Source organism: Pleurodeles waltl, chromosome 7 (genome assembly GCF_031143425.1).
Source record: "Pleurodeles waltl isolate 20211129_DDA chromosome 7, aPleWal1.hap1.20221129, whole genome shotgun sequence".
Classification (NCBI taxonomy): Eukaryota; Metazoa; Chordata; class Amphibia; order Caudata; family Salamandridae; genus Pleurodeles; species Pleurodeles waltl.
Genome location: NC_090446.1, coordinates 1,484,831,368 through 1,484,854,516, shown reverse-complemented (window position 1 = coordinate 1,484,854,516; position 23,149 = coordinate 1,484,831,368). Strand labels below are relative to the sequence as shown.

The 23,149-nt window shown below is 39.6% G+C and overlaps 1 protein-coding gene across 2 annotated transcripts in view; it reads left to right on the top strand.

Annotated features, from left to right (window-relative positions):
- LOC138246549 (sialic acid-binding Ig-like lectin 11) overlaps positions 1–23,149 on the top strand; it is a 239,411-nt gene that overhangs the window by 174,349 nt on the left and 41,913 nt on the right. For both annotated transcript variants that reach the window (XM_069201216.1, XM_069201219.1), the window contains 2 exons: positions 12,239–12,286; positions 15,744–16,013. In XM_069201216.1, the coding sequence (XP_069057317.1) occupies positions 12,239–12,286; positions 15,744–16,013 (318 nt within the window). The remainder of the gene's footprint in view (positions 1–12,238; positions 12,287–15,743; positions 16,014–23,149) is intronic.

Genomic DNA, 23,149 nt, shown 5'->3' with positions numbered 1-23,149 from the left:
TTGGATCAAGCCTACCAGACAGCACAGCTATAAAAAAAAACTACCATGGCCCTACCAATGGCTTACAGGGCCTTGTACTTGTCCCATTGCTTACCATTGCTTAGCTTTAGTGTCACTGTCACTCACTTGCCTCCTATATGATGGCTTTCATTGTCTCAGCTTGTCCCTCTTGTGTTTGTCCCTTCCCTGGAGCACTATCTCCTTGAAATATCTGGCTAGCTAACTGCTATCCTTCTACTGCTCACTTTTAGGCAACTCATTTTCATCCTTTTTCACTTTTCACTGCATGGGAGTGCATGTGTTTTCCACCTCTCTCCCTCTTGTGCTTCTTCCCACCAAATATCACCCCCATGCTGTTATCTCCTTAATGTGCTGCAAGCTCTGTCTTGTGTGCTTGCTCACCCTACCAAACTCCCATGTGTGCTTCTAGCTTTGTCCTTTATGTTGCTTCTCCTTCAGTTTATGTTTTCTAAATCCACTTTGCTTGCCACGCAAGCTCCCTGTTGCTTCCCCGACCCCTGGAAGGTCAGGCAGCAAATAGCTGCAAAACCCTCTGACTTAAAAAAACTATTTGTTGCTACTTACATTTATTTTGTATTTTAATTACTGATCTATCTTGGAACAGAATGGCAACCCTGTCATTTCGTGGGCTGACATGCATGGCAGTGTATAAGCGGTGCACAAATCCAGAATTATTATTGTCCTGGATATCGGAAGTTCATGGTGGTGTGTCTAATTTAGACAGAATAGAGTGCTCAAGTGGTAGTACACCCAGCCACAGGGTGTGGTACGCTGTTAACCAAAAAGGTCACAGTCCATGTAGGAAAAGAAGAAAACCATGGCACGTCACAGGATCAAGGTGAGAACACTTTATTCCTTGGTAACAAATCAGGGCTGAAATCCTCTGGTATCATAAAACGCACTAGATACGTGGTATGCATGGCAGTGGCGGCTGGTAAATTTAGGAGGAAGGGGGTGGGACACACATGCACACTAACACTCACTCACTCACAGACTCATTCATTAATTCATTCACACACACACACATCCATTCACAGCACTCATTTTCAAATATTACAAACACACACACAAGCACGCACCAAACATTCATTTTAAAAAACACACACACTTACCTTCAGCTCTGCCTCGGAGGACCCAGGAGGGTTGGGGCTGACCAAAGAGGGGAGGCAGCAGTCCCAACTTCGTTACAGAGTGAGATGGGGTCAGTGAGGCTTCTGACCCCACCCCAATCTGTGAAGAGGTGTCACTGATTGACACTCGCACTGGGCGCTTCAGGGCTTAAACCTGACTCGCCCATGTCAGACTCAATGGGTGACGCTTCCCCTCATCGATGAGGGGGAGGGCCTCAAGGCACCTTTGCTGAGCTGAGGATGTCACACCCATAGGACCTGTCACCTCTTCAGCCCAGCAAAGTTCAGCGCAGGCAGCCAGGAGCCTGTGCAAATCGTGCATGTCTAGCTCCTGACTGCGTGACCTGAAGATGAAGAGTGTCTGTCACTTTGCTCAGCCTGACAGACACTCTTCTTGAGGGGCAAAAGGTGGGGGGTCATGGCCCCTCCACCCCAATGGATGGGCCGCGGCTCATGCATGGTGACACATGCATGTGTCTACAAAATAACATGGTTTGCAGCAACATTGTGGTTTTTTATTTGTATTTATTTATTTTTTTACTTTTGGCAATGCTGCATAGTATCTTGCTAATGCTGTTAAGCATCACCAAATGGTTTTAGAAAATTCAGTAGGCCTCAACGATGAGACCTATTGGCTTTGCCAATAATTTAAAAAAAAGTATTTTAATATCCAACTTAAGTGCCACTGGAAGAACAATTGGAAGAATTGGAGCTACTTACTCTTGTACTGGAACCTTGTGCACTTCCTATGTCTGCAAATGAATATTCAAATTTTACCAATAATAGTTTAGGAGTCACAGGGAGAGTCGGTAGCTTATGTCACTAGACGGAATTGGTACAGCATGGGAAGCATGTGAGTGAAGGTTAAAGAATACTTTTGATTGTGAACATTACCCTGAGTATGTAGAATTGGTGTGAGCATTCCATGGCTATCAGGAAGCAATTTTATTGCATGAAAAATCTCTTTTAGAAGTGGAGGAAACTTGCAGGCAGGTTCTCCAGTCAAATCCAATGAAAAGCATCTCCCAAGTAGTCCAGCTAAAACAAAAACTGTTTTCTTGATGCTACAACTGATTACCAATTGAGTATACCTGAAAGCAGCTCAAGGTTTGGAAGATCTTTTCCATTACTGCATAGCACAACATTGATAGGGTTGGTCTGTCTGTCCAACGAAACTTCCAACAACATGTTCACATATCAGAGATGGCCTTGGCAATATTTCCATCAATACTTTAGTTTCTGTTAGAGTTCGCTGGTGACTTTTTGCCAGTGAGACTGAGAATATTCTCACCAATCAGGAGTGTCAGTCAGGAAACCCCTTATATACCAAGAAGATGGCTTTCAGCTCTAGAGTGTGTATTTGGTGTGTATCATCCATCCTTGCCTCTAAGACACTGATGGCCATTTATCTCCATTGATCTCTCATTCCACAACCTAGGGAGTTAGTGATTTGAAGGAAGAGCCTTTCACTTCAAGAAACAGGCAAGGGTGGATAGAGGCAAGAAATCATTAGTTAACAAATGTTTGAACATTCACTATGCAAACGCTTGTATGTGGCGCATGTGCATGATTTTGAGGTAACATTTTAGTATCCCTGTTAGTGAGATGTAAATTATCTCATTATTTCCCTAATGAGCTAACCATTGTGCAGAAAAAAACATCAGAAATGTATCATTGCTTCTTCCAAAAATGAGCTACAAAGACATTGGAGAAAACATAGGAAGTTTCAGCAAAAACCCTATTTCAAATAATAAGCTGTCGAGCAGGCTGAGTCTCATTAGATGTGTTTATCAGCCTGACATCTGGAACACAAATACACAAATTATCATACAGCAGCTGACATGCATCACTTGCCAGTGGAAGAAGGCTTCTGTGGCCGTCATGGCTCTAAAAAAGAATAATTATTGTTCATTCAGGTCAGCGAACGAAGGCATGTCCTGGAAAGATCACTCCCTAATAACAGGCCTGAGAACCCTAAGGCAAAGTGCCTGCAAAGTTGTAATGCACCAGGGATGCCTACACACATAGATATGTGGCAACATGATCATCTGGACCTTCTCCAGAAGTAGATCACTTTGTAACAAACGTATCTATGATAAGTTAGATACCTCCCTCTATAGCAAAATGACGCAGGTAAAGTCTGCGTAGCAGACGCCTCAGGGAAAACAATATCGCTCCTAGGTGAAGAAGCCCTCTTTCTCAAGAAGGTTCAGTAGAGAATCATTAGGGTCTTTGGAAAATTCAGTAAAAGGGTTGAAGAAGAGTGTTTATATTTGAGAGAAACCATGGGTCAGATGTGATGGGAAGTGAACATCCTGGTTCCTATTGGACAATGCTCCGTCCATCATCCTTTTGGGTTGCTAAAGTTGCCCTAAGTGGGAAGGGTATGCCCAGACGTGTGTCCCTTGCTCACTGTGCCACTGGATTCAACCTAGACTGGCTGATGAAGGGTGAAACCCTGAAACCGGTCCCAGGATGCTTGTTTCCGGTCCAGGGAGGACCTGGCTTGGCAGTTCAGGCTGGACTGTTCCCATGAGGAACCGGGTCAAGACTGATTTGCATATGGCTGGGTCCAAACTGGGGTGGCATGGTGAGCAAAAGAACAATGGATTAAAACTAGATCTGTGACTGGGGGTGAGTGTTTGCATTGTTCAGCACTCCATCCATCATCCTTTTGTGTTGCTAAAGTTGCCTTAAGTGGGAAGGGTATGCCCACACGTGGGTCCCTTGCTCACTGTTCTACTGGATTCAACCTAGCCTGGCAGATGAAGGGTGAAACCCTGAAACCGGTCCCAGGATGCTTGTTTCCGGACCAGGGAGGACCTGGCTTGGCAGTTCAGGCTGGACTGTTCCCATGAGGAACAGGGTCAAGACTGATTTGCATATGACTGGGTCCAAACTGGGGTGGCATGGTGAGCAAAAGAATGATGGATTAAACCCAGATCTGTTAATGGGGGTGAGTGTTTGCATTGTTCAGCACTCCGTCCATCATCCTTTTGTGTTGCTAAAGTTGCCCTAAGTGGGAAGGGTATGCTCAGACGTGGGTTCCTTGCTCACTGTGCCACTGGATTCAAGCTAGCCTGGCTGATGAAGGGTGAAACCCTGAAACCGGTCCCAGGATGCTTGTTTCCGGTCCAGGGAGGACCTGGCTTGGCAGTTTGGGCTGGACTGATCCCATGAGGAACAGGGTCAAGACTGATTTGCATATGGCTGGGTCCAAACTGGGGTGGCATGGGGAGCAAAAGATCAATGGATTAAACCCAGATCTGTGACTGGTATAGTATAGCCCAGATGATCTGAATGCATAAGTAGATAAATTCTTCATAGACACTTAAAGGACATCCATATCTATAGCTGGGTTTGCACCAGCTTCATAAGGTTAGAAATGTTTTATCTCAGTGCATATACCTTTCTGTTGAGACCCATGTAGCACAGAAGGATGTAATCAACTCTAGTAATTGATGCAACCATAGCTCAGTACGATTCATAAGCGTAAGGCTCCTAATTGTTATCTCCTTGCCCAAATCCAGAATGTTGTTTCTTGCAGTTTTTTAGCAAGGAAGCTTGCAAATGTGTGGGGTAAATTCTATAGATGACAGACCTTTATAAGCATCAATTCATAAACTACTCATATAGCATTGTTGGCCGTGGCAAGCATATGGTAGAACAATTTTTATTTGGATGTCTAATTGTTTATGCTGCACTTTAAATGAGTATTTGACTAACAGAAAGCACTTATTTTTGTGGAGGGGAACAGAATTATGAATCCCATGACTTAATGCCGCAGCGATTCATTTGTATTTACTGTTTGATTCGTTAAAAAATCTTTGTTATTATTTGTATGAAGGTCATTTATATTCACCTGGGGTACCAAATTCTGCAACGTTCCCCTTTCCAAACTAAAAAGACCTCTGAATAACTTTGAATGCAGACTTAATTACTTGAGCTTAGTCTCTTGTTTGCCTTGGTGATGTTAAGGCCACTGTGTTTATGAAGTTAGCAGTTCCTGTTGAAACTCCTATTACGGAGAACAAGCTGCATAAGGACTATGCCCTTACCCTGCCTTTAGGTCATATGTGTGTTGCGGTGTATAGTGCAAACTAAGCATGCAATGGGGCACTGCAAATTGAGGGCGGTTGTCATTTGTGTTTCATGGAGTGGGATTCTCTTCTGGAATTAAGGGTTGTTAGGGGTCTAGAGCAGCTAACAGCAATTAATTCGTATTTGGATGAAGTAATCATTGATAGGAAGCATATTCAGATATTCAGATTATTTCTGAAATGTAGATGACGATTTATGGTTGTTTGTTGTTCTATGGCATTAGCCTTTTCCACAGCTTAAATTCCACTTTAGCAGTGTCTTCGCTTGTTGATACCTTTTGAGTTTTTAGGCATATAGTACAAGTCTTGTAAGTAATCCATGTATCTTGACATGGACATAGGTCTTTTTTGGAGAGACCTGCACAGTTTGATGTTGATTGAACCCTATAAAGCTAGGTGTGCCAAGGGCTCCTCCCTCTGAGGTTAATCAACACTTCCTCCTGTGCCCACGCTATTTAGCGTAATGATAAGCCACTGCTGAATGCCACACTGGAAATAGAATAGCTCATACTAGAAAAACTAGGAAAGAATATGTTGGAGGATTGTCTCATAAACAAACATGCAGTTGTTCTTCAGATTTCGAATGACTTGAAACACAGTGCAGACAACTAATATAAATTATCTGCACATTTATGAAAAATTGATGAATTGTAACCAACCCAAAGGAAATGAATGAAACTTGGTTCGTGGCTTTCCTTGTGCTTTCTATATTTTTAGCAGCTCCTTTTCTCCTGATAATCTGGGTGTGCCTCCTTGATCAGTCTTTTGCATGAAGAATCATAATGTCAAGTTCAATGGGAAATTGACACTTACAGCAGAAATTAGTGTGGTAGTTAACTGCTTCTTTCCATTCTTCACATAGTTGCCTGCAAAGCAGGGTATGCGTCTAAAACCAGTCTTGGGTTTCAAGATATATGGTGTTACAGCATAAATTTGCATGGTAGCCAGTTAATGCTTTCTCATTAACCATGGGTTCTCCTGCTAATTCAGGCATGCCTACTAGAGAAATCTCTTGAGCGAAGAATCTTGGTCTCAAGTTGAGGCTGAGTTGAAACTAGCAGGAGAATTGGGTGCAGTCAGTTCCAGTCTTTTCAATGTTCACATGTTAAAGGATATTTTTTTTTCTCCTTCCCACAAAAGATATTGATCATAAATGCTGTTATCTATTCCTATATTGACTACTATAATGCCCTATATCAAGAGCTTTATATCTGCCTACTCTCTATTTCATCTAGAGTTAATTCAGAATGCTGCAGCCAGAATGGTTTTCAGGCTGTCTAAACATGACCATGGGTAACCTGTTTCACTTCCCTGCACTGGCTGCCTATTCAGCAGTAAATTTTGTTCAAGTACGTATGCTTAACTCATCAGGCTTTGCATAATTTACAGATCTGACTTATTTTAAATGCTGTTACACTTCTCGATTTCTAAGATCAAGTTATCAACTTCTCTTAAAAGTCCCTAAAAGTTAAAAGACTATTTATTGGCAGCACAGATTCTCAGTTGTCATCACCATCAAATGGAACCAATTCTATCTGATAGTAGGAGAGAGTGGTAAGAAGAATATGGAAATGGCAGAGAAATTTGTAAAACAGTAAGAACATGTAAAAAAATCAGATATTGATAATTCCCTTAACATCTTGTTTGAGAAACTGGATGAAGACTCTAAGTTGAGCCAGAGATTCAAAAGTGGTACTCTTATGCATGACTTTACAAAGACGTAGGTGACATAGTCTAAATCATGCATTCATGGCTCTTAAGGAAGAGCGTAAGTCCAGAAATCCTGTTCTTCTACTTGCTGTGACCCTTGAAATGGTTAAGAGCAAAAAACCCTTCTGACAAGACCACAACATTTGATTTCTTTACTTGAAGGCTGAAAGTAATTTCATAAGATCAGTAAATTGTTTGAAGAAAACTTTGTCCAGGCTTGGAGACAAGAGTTTGATGTGCTAATATTCATAAAAGTTATCTGTGCTTCCTGTGATCCCATAAATTCTGAGATTGTTACAGCTATTGACATTCTTTTATACTTCAGTTTGACTTTTGAGTCAATCTCCCTAGACATTTAAACGCCTCTTGAAGATATATTCTGCGTGTCTCCAATTCGTATTTCAATATTCAAGACTCTAGACTCTAATGTAAACCATCTGTCCTCTAGTCTTTCAAGTATGGTATTAGCTTCCATGAAAAAGGTTTCGGTAGCTTAATTTCCTCCATTAAAACTGCTAGAGTAAGTGGTGCTGGGTACTTGTTCAATCATTGATTACTACCTGCTATTCCATCATTGCAAGAGAAGAGGCAGCAGAAGAGTGTGTCACAGGTTTTAGTGTACAAGACAACACACCATTACCTTCTACCATGTAACTAGCTATGTCACTGTTGTGAGACATGTAAGATGCTGCTGAGATCTCATTGGAAGGAAACGTGAGTCCATGACACCATCTAATTCCTCCCAGGAAATCACACAGCAATTGAAAATAAATTATATTAGCCTTGATCGGTATAGGAGTAGCAGATATAGAATAAGCAATACATTGAGAAGCAAATTTCCTGTCACTGTGAAGACAGGCAACTTCAATCTTGAATATGCCAATGGAAAAGGTTAGTCTAAAGATAGGTTGAATTTGGTGATAAAAGGTATGAACCATCCCTCTAAAACCCTATAGAAAATAGCCCATAAACCATATCTGCCAGTGAATGAAGTTTAAAATATACCAATTGCAGAGAATACAATACATTTATAAGAGGAAATGACATTTGCAAAATACATAGTTGTGAAGTTACCAGTTGAAACAATATGATTCCAAAGTCTGAAAAATACATTCAGAGAGATGAGCAAGTTAACATTAGACATTGCACAGGCACTTGCGTGAGACAAGAAGAGTGTGACTCATGTTGCGCTCATGTTTCAGACTGAGAAGAGCAGCACCGGCCGGCAGGTCTGGGAAGTGGCAAGTTGGAAATTGTAAAGCAGAAAAAGTGTTGATTTGGAACCATACATGGTAAAAAAAACACTTACTGAGCCACTCACCACCTGCCTTCAAATTATGTCATGGGTGAGATTACAACAGGGTTGAGCCCTTATACCACTCTAGAGCTTGGGCTACAAGTAAATCTGATACAAAACAAAAAAGACCTAGCTGAAAAAATCAAAAAGACATTATTCAAATACAATAACATGTGAATTGTTATTTATCAGTTTATTATCATCCTTCTAGTTTCCTTTTATCAATGTCTAGCATCAGGATTTTGCTTTTCTGCACTCACTTTGACATATAGAAATCTACACAAATTGATGCAAGGTGATCTTTTTACCATATGTCAAGCATTGAAAGAAAGTCGCTCATGCAATAATCACATCTTTCACACAAATCATCATATATGCTACATATCGTACAATTCTCGCCAAAATCTAATATTTGTGGAAAATACAGGTCATTCTAACTGTTTGAATTATGAATCATCAAAAAGGTAGTCCAATCTCGAACAGGACTGGTTGTAGAAGATTAACATCCAATGCCTCTGATTATTTAATACACGGTCTGCAGTTAAATACAAGTTTTAAGTTCATATCTGGCGAATTCAGGGCCTCTTCAGGACAGGGCAAGGGAATGTACCTTCACTAATGTCCATTTTTCCTTATTCTCGATGGGTCAAACTTAATTGAAAGCTTTCCTGCTAGACCTGGCCGAAGGTGTCTCCCATTTCGCCACCGGCTGTATCCAGCTCAAGAGTGCTGTGGCAGCATTGCGGCCAGTGGGGCGCCAGTTCAGAAGACCACTTAATGCACCACTTCAGCATCTAAATCTGAGTGCCAAAACTTAAAAGTCAGCCATGCAGCCTCTGAACCTAGAAAGCGGTATTGTGTCAGTTTAATCTGAGTTACAGATTTTAAAGTGTGTTGGGGAATCTAGAGCTTGATTAAATGGTGGCCATTTTATGGGGACCCAAACCATGGCCCATTCCCCAACTATTCTTATCATTAAAAAACTATACATATCAATTGGATACCTATTACCAGAGGATGCTGGGCATATACAGTATTACACGATGAGTGCGAAGGTTGTATTTAATTGTACAGGAGTTGCACTCCAAAATAATGTATGTGCTTCCCCAACCATGATTCATGGAAAAAGGTTAAGGGTGATATCCCCGTGAGATTATGAGATTTGATGGTCAGTTTAGCACCCACCGGCCTAGCAGTACATTAACAGCATTAGATATGAAGGTTTGTAAAGTAGGGGGCCTTTTCAAATAGGTTTCCCTCAAACTGGTTGCTTTTCTTCATTTTCATAGGGGAAATTATGTCAGACTTACCATACTGATATTTCCTCTGATTTACACAACTTTTAGTTACCAGTTTACAGTTGTTTTGGATTTCCAACATTTGCTGTTTTTTGGTACACCTTCAATTTTCACCCTTTACTAAATAAAGCCCCACATCTTGAATGAAAAAAACTCTCCAAACATCACAACTGAAAACATCTCAAGTTAAAGTGCTCCCACAATCCCATGGTGGGCAGTATAGGCTTTCAGCTTAAACATAAGTGAAGGTGATGGGCTGCATTATTTATTTTTCAGTATGTTATTTAATACCATACCTCGACTTCTGTTTGGAGAATTTCATAGTATTGATGTAAAGTTCCTTGTAAGTTATTTGGTATCTATTGCTGAAAACCTATTGGCTGCCATCAGTACTGCGCTTTCTTACAACACAACAAACTGAAAGTAGGATTGCATGGTCTTTGCAACTTTCTTTGCTAACTTCAATAAATGTTACAAAGTCATTAATGCTTTTCAGCATGTAAATGTCAACAACAATTGAGTTTTGCAAACGAAAATGCCTGCAACACCTTCTCTTATCAAAAAGTTTTCACAACAGCATTTTTTGGGAAAACTCTGGGGGTGGTATTAAATTTTAGCAAACCCATAATTGAAGTATGTAGTCATAAAAAGGGTCTGCATTACACACCACCGCCATATTAATTTTCATGTTTCTGTAGCATATTGTTTTCTGTTTACCACCAAATGTTCTTTTTGTAAACAGAATACGCAATAATTGCATTGTATTACAGGGAGTGCAGAATTATTAGGCAAATGAGTATTTTGACCACATCATCCTCTTTATGCATGTTGACTTACTCCAAGCTGTATAGGCTCGAAAGCCTTCTACCAATTAAGCATATTAGGTGATGTGCATCTCTGTAATGAGAAGGGGTGTGGTCTAATGACATCAACACCCTATATCAGGTGTGCATAATTATTAGGCAACTTCCTTTCCTTTGGCAAAATGGGTCAAAAGAAGGACTTGACAGGCTCAGAAAAGTCAAAAATAGTGAGATATCTTGCAGAGGGATGCAGCACTCTTAAAATTGCAAAGCTTCTGAAGCGTGATCATCGAACAATCAAGCGTTTCATTCAAAATAGTCAACAGGGTCGCAAGAAGCGTGTGGAAAAACCAAGGCGCAAAATAACTGCCCATGAACTGAGAAAAGTCAAGCGTGCAGCTGCCACGATGCCACTTGCCACCAGTTTGGCCATATTTCAGAGCTGCAACATCACTGGAGTGCCCAAAAGCACAAGGTGTGCAATACTCAGAGACATGGCCAAGGTAAGAAAGGCTGAAAGACGACCACCACTGAACAAGACACACAAGCTGAAACGTCAAGACTGGGCCAAGAAATATCTCAAGACTGATTTTTCTAAGGTTTTATGGACTGATGAAATGAGAGTGAGTCTTGATGGGCCAGATGGATGGGCCCGTGGCTGGATTGGTAAAGGGCAGAGAGCTCCAGTCCGACTCAGACGCCAGCAAGGTGGAGGTGGAGTACTGGTTTGGGCTGGTATCATCAAAGATGAGCTTGTGGGGCCTTTTCGGGTTGAGGATGGAGTCAAGCTCAACTCCCAGTCCTACTGCCAGTTCCTGGAAGACACCTTCTTCAAGCAGTGGTACAGGAAGAAGTCTGCATCCTTCAAGAAAAACATGATTTTCATGGAGGACAATGCTCTATCACACGCGTCCAAGTACTCCACAGCGTGGCTGGCAAGAAAGGGTATAAAAGAAGGAAATCTAATGACATGGCCTCCTTGTTCACCTGATCTGAACCCCATTGAGAACCTGTGGTCCATCATCAAATGTGAGATTTACAAGGAGGGAAAACAGTACACCTCTCTGAACAGTGTCTGGGAGGCTGTGGTTGCTGCTGCACGCAATGTTGATGGTGAACAGATCAAAACACTGACAGAATCCATGGATGGCAGGCTTTTGAGTGTTCTTGCAAAGAAAGGTGGCTATATTGGTCACTGATTTGTTTTTGTTTTGTTTTTGAATGTCAGAAATGTATATTTGTGAATGTTGAGATGTTATATTGGTTTCACTGGTAATAATAAATAATTGAAATGGGTATATATTTTTTTTTGTTAAGTTGCCTAATAATTATGCACAGTAATAGTCACCTGCACACACAGATATCCCCCTAACATAGCTAAAACTTAAAACAAACTACAAACTACTTCCAAAAATATTCAGCTTTGATATTAATGAGTTTTTTGGGTTCATTGAGAACATGGTTGTTGTTCAATAATAAAATTAATCCTCAAAAATACTACTTGCCTAATAATTCTGCACTCCCTGTATATTTGCATTAATACAGTGCTTGCTACTCCGAATGTAGTGGGTAATGCAGGTATTATTAATTATTTTTGTAAAATGTGCAGGTCATTGTCTTAGCCTTGTGCTATAAGGAGACTGAAGTTTTTCTTATGGTGGATTTTCTTATGGTGGATTAAGTTAATAGAAATTTGTCCTAATTAATAGAGTTTATGCATATGGAAAAAATAACGACGTCTAATATTCTGTGTCTGGGTTTACTCAAAATTTAGAATGCTTACAATATACTTACATGTACCTCTATGTGGTCAGCAAGTATCAAAAAATAAATAAACATCTAAACATTTTAAGATAATTTTCCGATTTTGTTGCTACAGATCCACCAAGGAACCTAAAGATAAACACTGAGGGCACCATGACACAAGGTAATAACCACCATGGGTACAAGTGTTCCTTTGTGTATGTGTATGTGTGTGTGTTTGTGTGTGTGTGTGGGGAGGAGTGGCCATGTGTGTGCATTTGTCTTTGGCTGTCTTTCTTTGCTTCATTTCTGGAAAGCAGAATGTTCTACAGTAGACTGGTGGCATGGAGGAAATGGAGCATAGACTACATCAATGGGCATTGAGTATGGCATATTTCAACATATGTTACACATTGTTACCTGTGCATATCTGAATCAAATTAACAGAGCATGTTTGAAGGAAATCAATGTCTGAAGGGAATATTTATAAATATTTTCCACTGGGTTTGCACCACAACAGTGAAGTAAATTGACACAAAATGTTTTCTTTCATTTACTTTCCTGCACAAAGCGTGTTTTGCCCCAGAAAGTTGCCTCAAAGTAAGGCAAAGTAGAGCTTGCACTGCTTTGCCCAGCTCTACATATAAGGGGCATTTTGTGGGTGGTACATGGGCAGTCACATGCAACCACCCACGGTTTTTGATGCAACACCTTATCTATCAACACAGAAGACATGGTTTTGCACCACAAATAATGCCATTTTGAAGCAGGCACTCCTCTGCCCTTCACAACTGACAAAAAAAACAGAAGATATAAAATCTGGGGTTTGCTTTTGAGTACTTCTGGGGATTTGGCAACTAGTGGGTGTTGACCATTTTGAGTTAGATAGAAAAGACAGTTTTCAAGCTGTTTTGATTTGTACTAAACCAAACACTAATACCAAAAATGTAATTCTCAACTTGGTAGGTTCATTAAAATGATATTAGGTTAGAAACAAATCATTAAATGAAAATTCCAAATCATATTGAGGAATATGTCATACATGTTTGACTATACCCAATAATTGTTAGATATCTTAAGTTCCATTTAAGTTCTTCAGAGATGTTTCATCTCCAGTACTGTGTGGTATTTAGTTTTCACCAACCCTATAAAAGAATCCAGGTCATGTCATGAGATTCACAAGAGGTGTTTTCTCCTTTCTATTTGTGGTGCAGAATGCAACACACATAAAAAGAGGAAAAAAGGGGAGAAATAAAGATATTTCTCCCTGTTGCGTTGTTCTTGTGCCAACCCTGAGTTGGCGTAGGAATGTGACGCATTCCCAGAGTTGTAAATCTGGGAATGCATCAAATTCCTTCAGGTTCCATGGGTGTTACATGGGAACACCCCAAGCAACACCCGTGGAATTCCCCTTTCACACAGTGTTATGTGTGAAAGGGGTCTATATTTACAAGGCCATGAAAGCCATGCAAGGTGGTTTCGCATAGTCTTTAAATATGGGCTGGCACACTGCACTATTAAAAAACAAATGATGCTCCGGTGGTGTAGTGTGCCATTAGGGCTTCATAAGGGCGGCTCCTCCGCAATGGTGGAGGAGCATTGCCTCCCTGGTCAGGAGCCAGGAGATGACAAATATCTGTTGTTTTATTTTTCATCTGCTGCCTCAGCCAGCAGTGAAGGGAGGGGCAGTGTTAGACCCCGGGAGGGAGCAGTGGGGAGGGGTAGTGGAGTGGAGTGCACCTAAATGCGCACGCATGTTTGGCCGTCCCATGTGCACTTAGGTTTCTTCAGCCCGGCTGTGTTGAACAACTGGGCTGGAGAAACTGCACAGGCCCCAGGGCTGTGTCTGAGCGGCAGTCCAAGGTGCTCAGACCAATCCCAGAGTTGCTTTTATGTTATTTTTAGCATGAAAGCAGTGCTAGGATTGCTGGGGAGCCTGTGCTGGTGTCCCATTGCATGCTGGTACACCACAAGAAGAGGAGCGAGGAGGCAGGAGTCTGCGGGAAAGGTGCTTTTTAAAATGTATTTATTTTTTTCTTATTAGTTTCCTAATTACTGTCATCCCTCCTTACCCTCCCCATGACATTTGAGGCCCCTGGTGTCTAAAGTTTAAGCATTTAACTCAGAATTTCTCTGAGTTAATGCATGAACTCTAGACAGAAAAAGTCAGAAAAAGAGCAATCCCTGCTCAGTGTTTCCGACTTGTTTAGTGAAATAGATATGTGTTAACTAGGACAACCTCTGAGCTTTATGATGGACCCTTGGACACCTGCATGCAGAAACCCAGGCAAGCTACTTTGTGCACAGCCATCATGGCAGTGCCACTTGTTTCAATTTTCCAATATGTGATCATAAAAAACTGTATGACTTTTCAGCGCTATTGCTTCATTCAGGTCAATGGTCCTTGATTTACGAATATATCTTAAGACTGCACTCTATGTAAGATAATGCTCACAGCACTGCTTGCCGGTTGGTATGATGACATGCACTTGGAAGTATTGCACACAAGAGTGAATAGTAAGGGTCTTCTCTATAGCACCATAAAAGTTTATACTCTATTCTTGTTTGAGATCCCATCCAAAAACCTAGATATCACAGATTTGAATATCGACAAGTTTGTTTCAGCCTTTCATCCTTCTCAAGGAGTACCAATGTTCTGAGTAGTATTAACATATAATAGTAATATAGTATGTAAGGATAATTCTCTTTGTACTGCGTGCCATGTCAGTGACCACCATTATGATGTATGTTGTTACAGTCTTGCTTTGCAGATTCACTCAAAAGGTGTCACTTGAAAAGCAAGGTTTGAAGAATTTTGAAAATCTCATGTTTTTGTGAGATTTATGGGTTTGGTCTCGTGTTTTTTTAATTTTTATATTGTGCTCCCGGATGTACACATGTAGGTTATTACTGACCAGTTATGTTTGAGCCAAAGTCCAGTGGCACTGCAGCACAAGGGACTACTTCAGGGCAGTGATGGCTGTCTTTACAACCAAGTCCTGGGCGGGGGGTAGGTCATTGGTTTGCTTGTTTTAAGACTCGAGGTGCCCTTGCTGTGCTACTACCCAGTCAGTTGTTAAGTGGCTGGTTAATATGTATTTTGTGCTAGTTAACTTTCAATAAACTAGTTATGGATTTTTGCTTGGCCATCTTGTGTGGTACTATCAGCACAATCATTGTGTAGGTAGTCGCACAGTACCTTAACTTTGTAATTAGTTAAAGATGTGTATATCACCAGGAATCTGAACTGGGGGGAATAATGAAGCTGATAATTTGCAGCTGTTGCCGTAATTTGGTACCGTTTTTGGTAATTTGCAGGCATGAGTTAAGTGATATAAAGATGGTTGGCAACTGTTGTTTATTTCTGATGAAAATTAAAGTTGAAATTATTTTTTTGCAAATTTTGTATAAACAGCACTTTTTTAACATGTGCAAACAATGTAATGAAACGCTAAAAAGACAGAAACGAATGGACTATGTAGACATTCTTACATTTTGCTTTAAACCTTCTGTAAGAGCTACCTTACAAAAATAGGCATCTAAATGCTCTGTAGTAGGGGAATTACATACGTCAGTTCATTGAAATAACTTCATTGATATCAACATGCACAGCAAATGAAAATGTGTGATTTGTTTTGCAGATTGTCTGGGTGAAAGAGAAAACAATTGTACTGAAAAGATACTGGAAGGCAGATCTGTCACCATGAAGTGTTCAGTAGAGAGTTCACCCCTTGCCAACTTGACATGGAAAAAAGTAGAAGACAAAATTTTGAAAAACTCCGAGTCCTTAGGTGAGAACAGTCTGACGCTGAGCCTCCCACATGTCACACCTGAAAACGATGGACAATACCTGTGTGAGGCACAGAATAAACACGGCGCGGTGAACTCTTCTCTGTCCATCACAGTGGAGTGTGAGTATCTTCTGACCTGGGGACATTGATGGGCAGATGAACACAAATGAAATTAACCAGTGGGGAAGTGTGCAGCCCTTACTGGCAATAAAAGGCAACCTCTTAGTACCAGCTGTTTGCACATACACGAGATGTTTGTGGATGAAGGAAAAACATAACTGTTTGTGTATCTACAAATGCAATTGATTGCTTTTGGGAAACAAATTGGACAATAATTGCCTTCATGTGTTGCTGGTTAGTAAATGAGGATGATGCTGGTAGAACGGATGAAATGCTTTTCAAATAGAATGGTGTCACATTGAAAATAAATAGATTCAGTATTTATAGCAATATGAGTTAGTTACAGATTGTAGCATGTATTTTAAGGATTTTATTGTGTTATGCTTTGTCTAAAATGTTTTTTTGGGACTGAGTAGAGTAAATCTGACCCCTTAACTAGATGTGACGAATATGAGTGAAAGTAGTAAATCTTATTCCTTTAGTGTCCTGCACCTTTACCCATAATGTCACCGATTGCAGAAGTAATAGTAAGACTAACTCCTTTAGTGTGGAGCTGGAATAGTAAATCTGACCCGCTTGGTGCCCAACAGCTTCCCCAAAACTGTGTACATTGGTGTGGCATTAGTACATTTGTCACCTTTAATTCCAGCAAGTTTCCCGACATAGTTTAGATTGGAGTGGGAATAGTAAGTATGACCCCTTTAGTGCCCAATACCCTCCCAGAAGGGCTTAGATTGGAAAAGGATAAGTAAATACAACCGCTTTAGTGTTCAAAACCTTCACCTAAAAGGTTTAGATTAAAGAGGGAATAGAACATCTGACCCCATTAGTGCAAAATACCTTCTCTAAAATTATTTAGATTGTAGTAGAAATAATTAATCTGACCCTATTAGTGATAAATACCAGCCCCGACATTATTTAAATGTGAGTGGGAATAGTAAAGCTCTTTATCGTCCAATACCTCCTTAAAAATGGTTGATATAGGGGTTGGAATAGTACATCTGACCCCTTCACTGATCAACAACTTCCTCAGGGTGACCTTAATCAGAGTGAGGATACTATAGTATATTTCAGTATGTAAGTGTTTAAATTTATACGTCATATGCTAGTGTTTGAAGTGTATTGCAATAAATGTATTTTTTGTTTACTGGGATATTTGCATTATGCATGAGTATGTTTTGGTAAGTAAAGTTTTGTTTTATTGTTCTGGTTGGAGCTGATGGTGGTGTAGAGTTTTTTTAAATAAAAAAGTGCACATTTATTTTTACTATATTGTATTTATATATTTTTTTAAAAAAATCCATGCACTTTTTCATACTGCAGTTTTAACATATACATTTCTTATACTGCAAAAAAGAAGTGCAACATGTTACCACATTTTTTTTTTTTATATACAGTTCCATAAATTTTAAAATAATTATGTAAATTTTATAGTAATACATTTTTTATCTTATGCAAGTTACTAAATAATTAAAATGCGTCCTCTAGCCAATGCTGCTCTGAAATTGCTCTAAATGCTGAATTGTGCTTCTCGCTTAACTATGCATAATTCTGAGTAAGTTAATTGTGATTATGATTAATGATGCTAGAGAGAATTACACCTGTTATGCCCATTCAATCTTAAAACCCACAGAAAATGAAGGGAAAAGGTCAGGCCAGTTCTCTTGCTTTTCTTAACTCTACCTGATACAGGCTACATTTGTGACTCACGCTGTACAAAAATGAGGCTACCTAGAATATGAGTTGAAGTAAATATAAAAAATATTAATGAATAAGGTCCCCAAGAGATTTGACCCCGTGAATCATGTGATGCAGGGGACACTGTTATAATGTATTATACCCCATCTTTCAAGGGTGGCTATACTTCATGTACCATGTTGTACACCTAAAAAACTACCCATAATCCTGACATTACACATCTGTCAGTTTACAAAACAAATTACTGCTAAACCACAGGAGACGCACTAAGCCATTGTTGTTTATGTGGTTGTACTCACATTTTGTATGTTGTTAACATCCTGTCATCAAAAACATTTTCTGACACAAGTGTTTGGCTACAGGGAAGTGCCTCCCTTTCATGGCCAAGTTGCAAAGTTACTCTAAATGTGAGAGTGATTAGAGGTAGAATGAGGAGTGCTCTACAACTACATGTTCTTTTTTGCTGTGTTGTAGCGAGACATAGCCCATAGTCTACAGAGAACGCACGTCTAGAATATATTTGCATTGTCTAAATTTGATTTGGGGTGTCATTGGGATCAATCTCACTTCATATGCAAGCTGTTGAAAAGTTATTCCTTCACATGTTTACAAACTCAAGAATGGGTATGAGAGGCATGTACCTCATGTAGTTGCATGGTGTGAACATACATCCTAGTAACCCTAAAGAAGGCCTTTGACCTATGAGGGGCATCAGGATAGGCTACAACATGTTGGCATAATACTAAAAATGGGAAAACTCCTTTGCCTTTACCTCAAGATATTTTTAGTTCTTGAAAAAATCTGATTCTCTCTACCATTTATCTATCTGTCCATCCAAGTTAAAACTGATAGAGAATTCCCATGACTGGTTGAGTTCGACAAGGTGGTATATACCTACCCTGATCACTGATGATGAAGCATGCTACGAATATGGTGGGTGAAGTGGTTTCCTCAATTATCTTTTGATATCTATGTAGGGCCCAGAAGCACCCACAGAGAAAACCTATTTTTTTTATAGCCTAGGCATGCTTTCTGTTGATTTTATTTCCTGGGGAGGATTTGCTAAGGGAAAGCCTTCTCTCTCTTCTCCCTTGTGTATTAGTCCTTTGTTATTTAAAAATAATTGTACTTTGAATCGTAATCTTTCACATATCTTTTTTGTCTGTTTAGAATTTTTTGGTTTGATTTGGTTTACTGATCGTTCTATACTTAGTTGTCGATAGCTGTGTTGTTTTGGAGGATTTCTAGAAATTTGTTTAGGGTAAGGTGGCTTTGGTCTAATGTGGCTTGAAAGGCATTGTGCCATCCTTTCATTGAGTTGTTAGTTTTCTAGGGTTTAGCTATGGTGCTCCATGGGATTTGCAACTTGGGTTGGCGTGGGTGGTCAGAATGGTGCAGTCATAGTTTTTGTCCATTTCTTTGGTACCATGGGGATTTATTAGTATGTTGTAGTGGTTAGCTACATCTGTGAAGTGTACATACACTAGGGCTACTAACACTTTTAATTTAAAAGGCATATATTACAGTTAGTGCATATTTTGTTTAAAATAACCATAACAGGCTTTGTCTGGCTGTATGTGGGTTTATTTTTGAGAATTGGTTGTATCATTCTTTGCTCAAATTTTGCAACTACTCTTTGAAGGTAGTAGTTGTTAGTTTCAATTTTCACCTAGTATGTTGCACTTTGCCTGTTTGTCAATAGTGCCTAAATTAGGGGTACATTATCACTCTGATAGTTTCCTTGTATGATGTATATTTGAGTGAATAGTGGAGGGCATGGTTTGAAGGTCCCATCTTTCATCCACATTGGACTTTGGGTAAGTCTGAGTAAATTGTTTTGTGTTGCATATATGATTACTTATGGAGGAGGAAGATTTTTCCATTATGTGTTTTGGTTAAGTGTTCTGAAATGTTCATTTCTTGGTATGTTTTAGAAGCAGAAGGAGCTTGAGTAGTGACTTTTCTAGTGTCTACCATTAATTAGATTGGGGATTGTTGACAGTTAGCCTTTAATGTGCTGTTGAAATTTCTAAAATTGTCCCTGTTGCTTGCTGAGAGCTAGTTCTTGTGTGTATATGATCTTGGAGAGCATACCTTACTTAAGGAGTGCTTGTGCTCTCTAACATTATTCATAATATTGTTTTGAGTTGTGTCCCTCCCATAACAAGCATTAGCATAATATTTGGTACATTTCTAAATTACAGTTTCACTGCTTATGTTCGCCACTGTGAGACAAAAATTGTTTGCCTTTCTGTGAGGCTTCATTGTGGCTCTGCGTGTCATTTTATCTGAACATGGTAGAGGTATGTACGTAAAAATTTGTACTGAACATTTTATGTAATTATTACTAATATCTAAATATATATTTTATTTCACTTTTCAAACTCACATATTTGCTTTTAACATGGTGTTTTCCTCTTCTGATATTGTTTGGTTTTTTCAAGATGTTGATCAAGTGGGTTGTTATTTGTTGTTTTAACTTATTTTAGGGTGTGGTGATTGGTATATGTGAGAAAACAGGGCTGATTGCAGAGGCCCCCTGACCTTTTGCCCCCATTTTTCACTTTTTGCTTGTGTTTTCCTGACTCTGATGGTGCCTGGGTTCTGCTAACCAATCCCAGGGCCTGTGCTCTGTGTAAAATCAGTATGTAAATTAGCCTAATTATAATTGGCTAAGTCAACCTACCTATAAGTCCCTAGTATATGGTAGGGCATGTAGGTTTAGGGACCTCAGCATAGGTGGTGCACCCATAGGTGCACTGCTGAGGTGCCCAGTGTCATTTTAGAGGCAGGCCTGCCTTGCTGGCTGTTTTTGAGTTAAAGTTACATGCAACATCGACTTTGGAATTAAAAGTAGTTCCAAAGTCTTAAACTGTCTTATTTTTACATATGCCACCCCTAAGGTGTTCCCTAGGTGCCCCTGGGACTGGGTGCCATGTAACTATAAGCCGGGACCTTATGGAAATAGTTTTATAAACCCTGGTGAGGTAAAACAGACAAATTTGTGTTTCCCTCATTTTAGTGAATGGCCTCCATAGGCTAGAATGTTTTACACCCAGGAGCAAGGATAAAACTGGCAGAGCTGCACCCACACCTCAGTTCCCTACCAGATCCCAACAAGCAAGAATGCCAGAAGAAGAAGTATTGCCCTGCTGGACCCCTGACCAGCACCTGGACACTGCACTCTGAAGGACTGCACCAGCTGCACACTTGGGCTTCACCACTAAAAGGACTTTGCCTGTCTTCTACTGCTTCAAGAAGGGACTCCCTGTTTGCTACAGGTAGAAAGGAGCTGCCCAGAGTCCCCTGCATCAAGTCCTGGAAGAAGAGCCCAGCTAACCAGCGTCCAGTGGCCATTTGAGGATTCTGACTCCCAACTCCCAAGGCGCAACTCAGAGCTTCTGGAACCATGGATCAAGTTGTGGACACTTCAAGGACCCAAAAAGGACCTCTGTAAGAAGATCCAGAAGTTTGGAGACGTTTGGAGCAACTCCATAAGTTGAAGAGGTGCATTGTGGGAGTTGTAGTCCCAGACCCCAATAGGCAAACCGGAGTCCCTGAACCATTGGCTGCTGCTGTGGACCACTTTCCTGAATCAAGAAACACTTCTGAAAGTAAGTCTGACAGTGTTACCTCGTGGGTGGCCTGAACTCTGGACTTTGTTCCTTTCCAGTGTGACCTTTTTTAACCTTTTGAGCGCTAGTTGCTTCTATGCGCTTAAAAGCATTAAATCTTACAAAATTAATATCTCCAGTTCCCCTTATCCGATTTCAATCATTTTGGTGTCATTTTAAAGATAAAAATATAGTCTATTTTTATAAATAGGTGTTGGATTTTTATTGTGTTTTGTGTATTACTTATTCACTGTTTTGTGATTTTTTAAATGCTTTACACATTTGTCTCCTAAGTTAAGCCTTGTCGCTCATTGCCAAGCTACCAAGGGTTGAGCAGGGTTTAATTTATTGAGACATAACTGGACCTAAGTGGAGGTTAGAGGTCTATTGCTAAGTGTAGGTACTTACCTGCCCTTACCAATAATCAATTTTTCCAACAGTATAGATTTTACTAGTTTTACTTACTCGTGATGTATCTTTGTTGAGGTTAACATTTATGAGGTTGGGGTTGTTGGTCTCAATGATGACGTGTTTATTTGAAATGCTAAAGTGAATGCTAAAGTTTGGCGATATAAATGATAATTTAGATTTTGGTATTTTCTTTTAAATTAATTGGAAAACAACTTCTTTAGGTGACAATGCAGTTAGCTAGTTTATTTTACTTACTTTTAGTGGTTTGTAGCTAGTTTTGGCAAGTGTTGATTCTTGGAGTTATTTTTGCTGCAATTTCTAGTTGGTGTTTGCGCTGTGGTGTATTAATTAGGTAAAGAGTTATATTGGTTACTTAATATGTGGAATGTTACTGCTTACTTAGTGTCATTTATGATCAGTTTAGTTTGTTGTCATTTAATTTTAGGTCATTTGAGAGTGTATGTGCCCAGGTTTATAATTTGATGGTTTATAGTGATTAACCTTAGTTAAAACATTTTAATGTTATGTGGTTTTAAGGCATATTATAAATAATGTATTAATGTAGTATTATTACACTTATTTTAATCAATATAATAGTAGACACTAAATTGTTTCCAATATTGTATTTATTTTATATGCATTTAATTGGTTAACAATATTTCATTTATAAATATTGTTGTCATCAGTATTGCTTAGTTTCAATATTTTTGATAGCAAAATTTTTGTTATCAATATTTGGGTTTTTCATTTTGAAGTAAATGATTACACTATTTTCGTCAATGGTTTTAGGATATTTTTGTAAATCAATATTGTGTTCAGCAATATTGTGTCATATAATGTCTCCTCAGCAGTTTTGTTCTTTTGACAATCATGCTTTGACCTAGAAATCTGTCTAGATTTTGACCTAGACAGAGTTGCCTATATCACACATATAGAGCAAAGACTGATAATTAGCATCTATCCAGTGATTATTACTGGAGTCAGTGATCATGCACTTAGATGAATGTCTCAGGTTGTATGTGTCTACCAGTGGATTGGTTTTATTGCCACTGTTTCATGCTAGGGGTTGATAAGAAGGATCAGGAGGCAGGGAATGCCAAAGGATAACTGATAACATTGCATGCCAACAGGACATTGATTTGAAATGCATGAGGTATGATTACATATGGTTGTTAGGATCCTCTTATACACCAGCATCCAGGCACTTTACTGGTGAGTAATAGTGTGCTCTATTGGTGTAGCTTAATGTTAATAAAGATGTGGAGTGCTTTTATGGTCACCTGAATCCTGCCAGTAAATGTGCATGCGCATGATCACAAAATTGATATCTAATGGGAGAACTAGCCTACAGATTGTAATTATCGGCAAATGATCAATGCTTCTCAGAGCATGCACTGGTGATTAATATTTGTT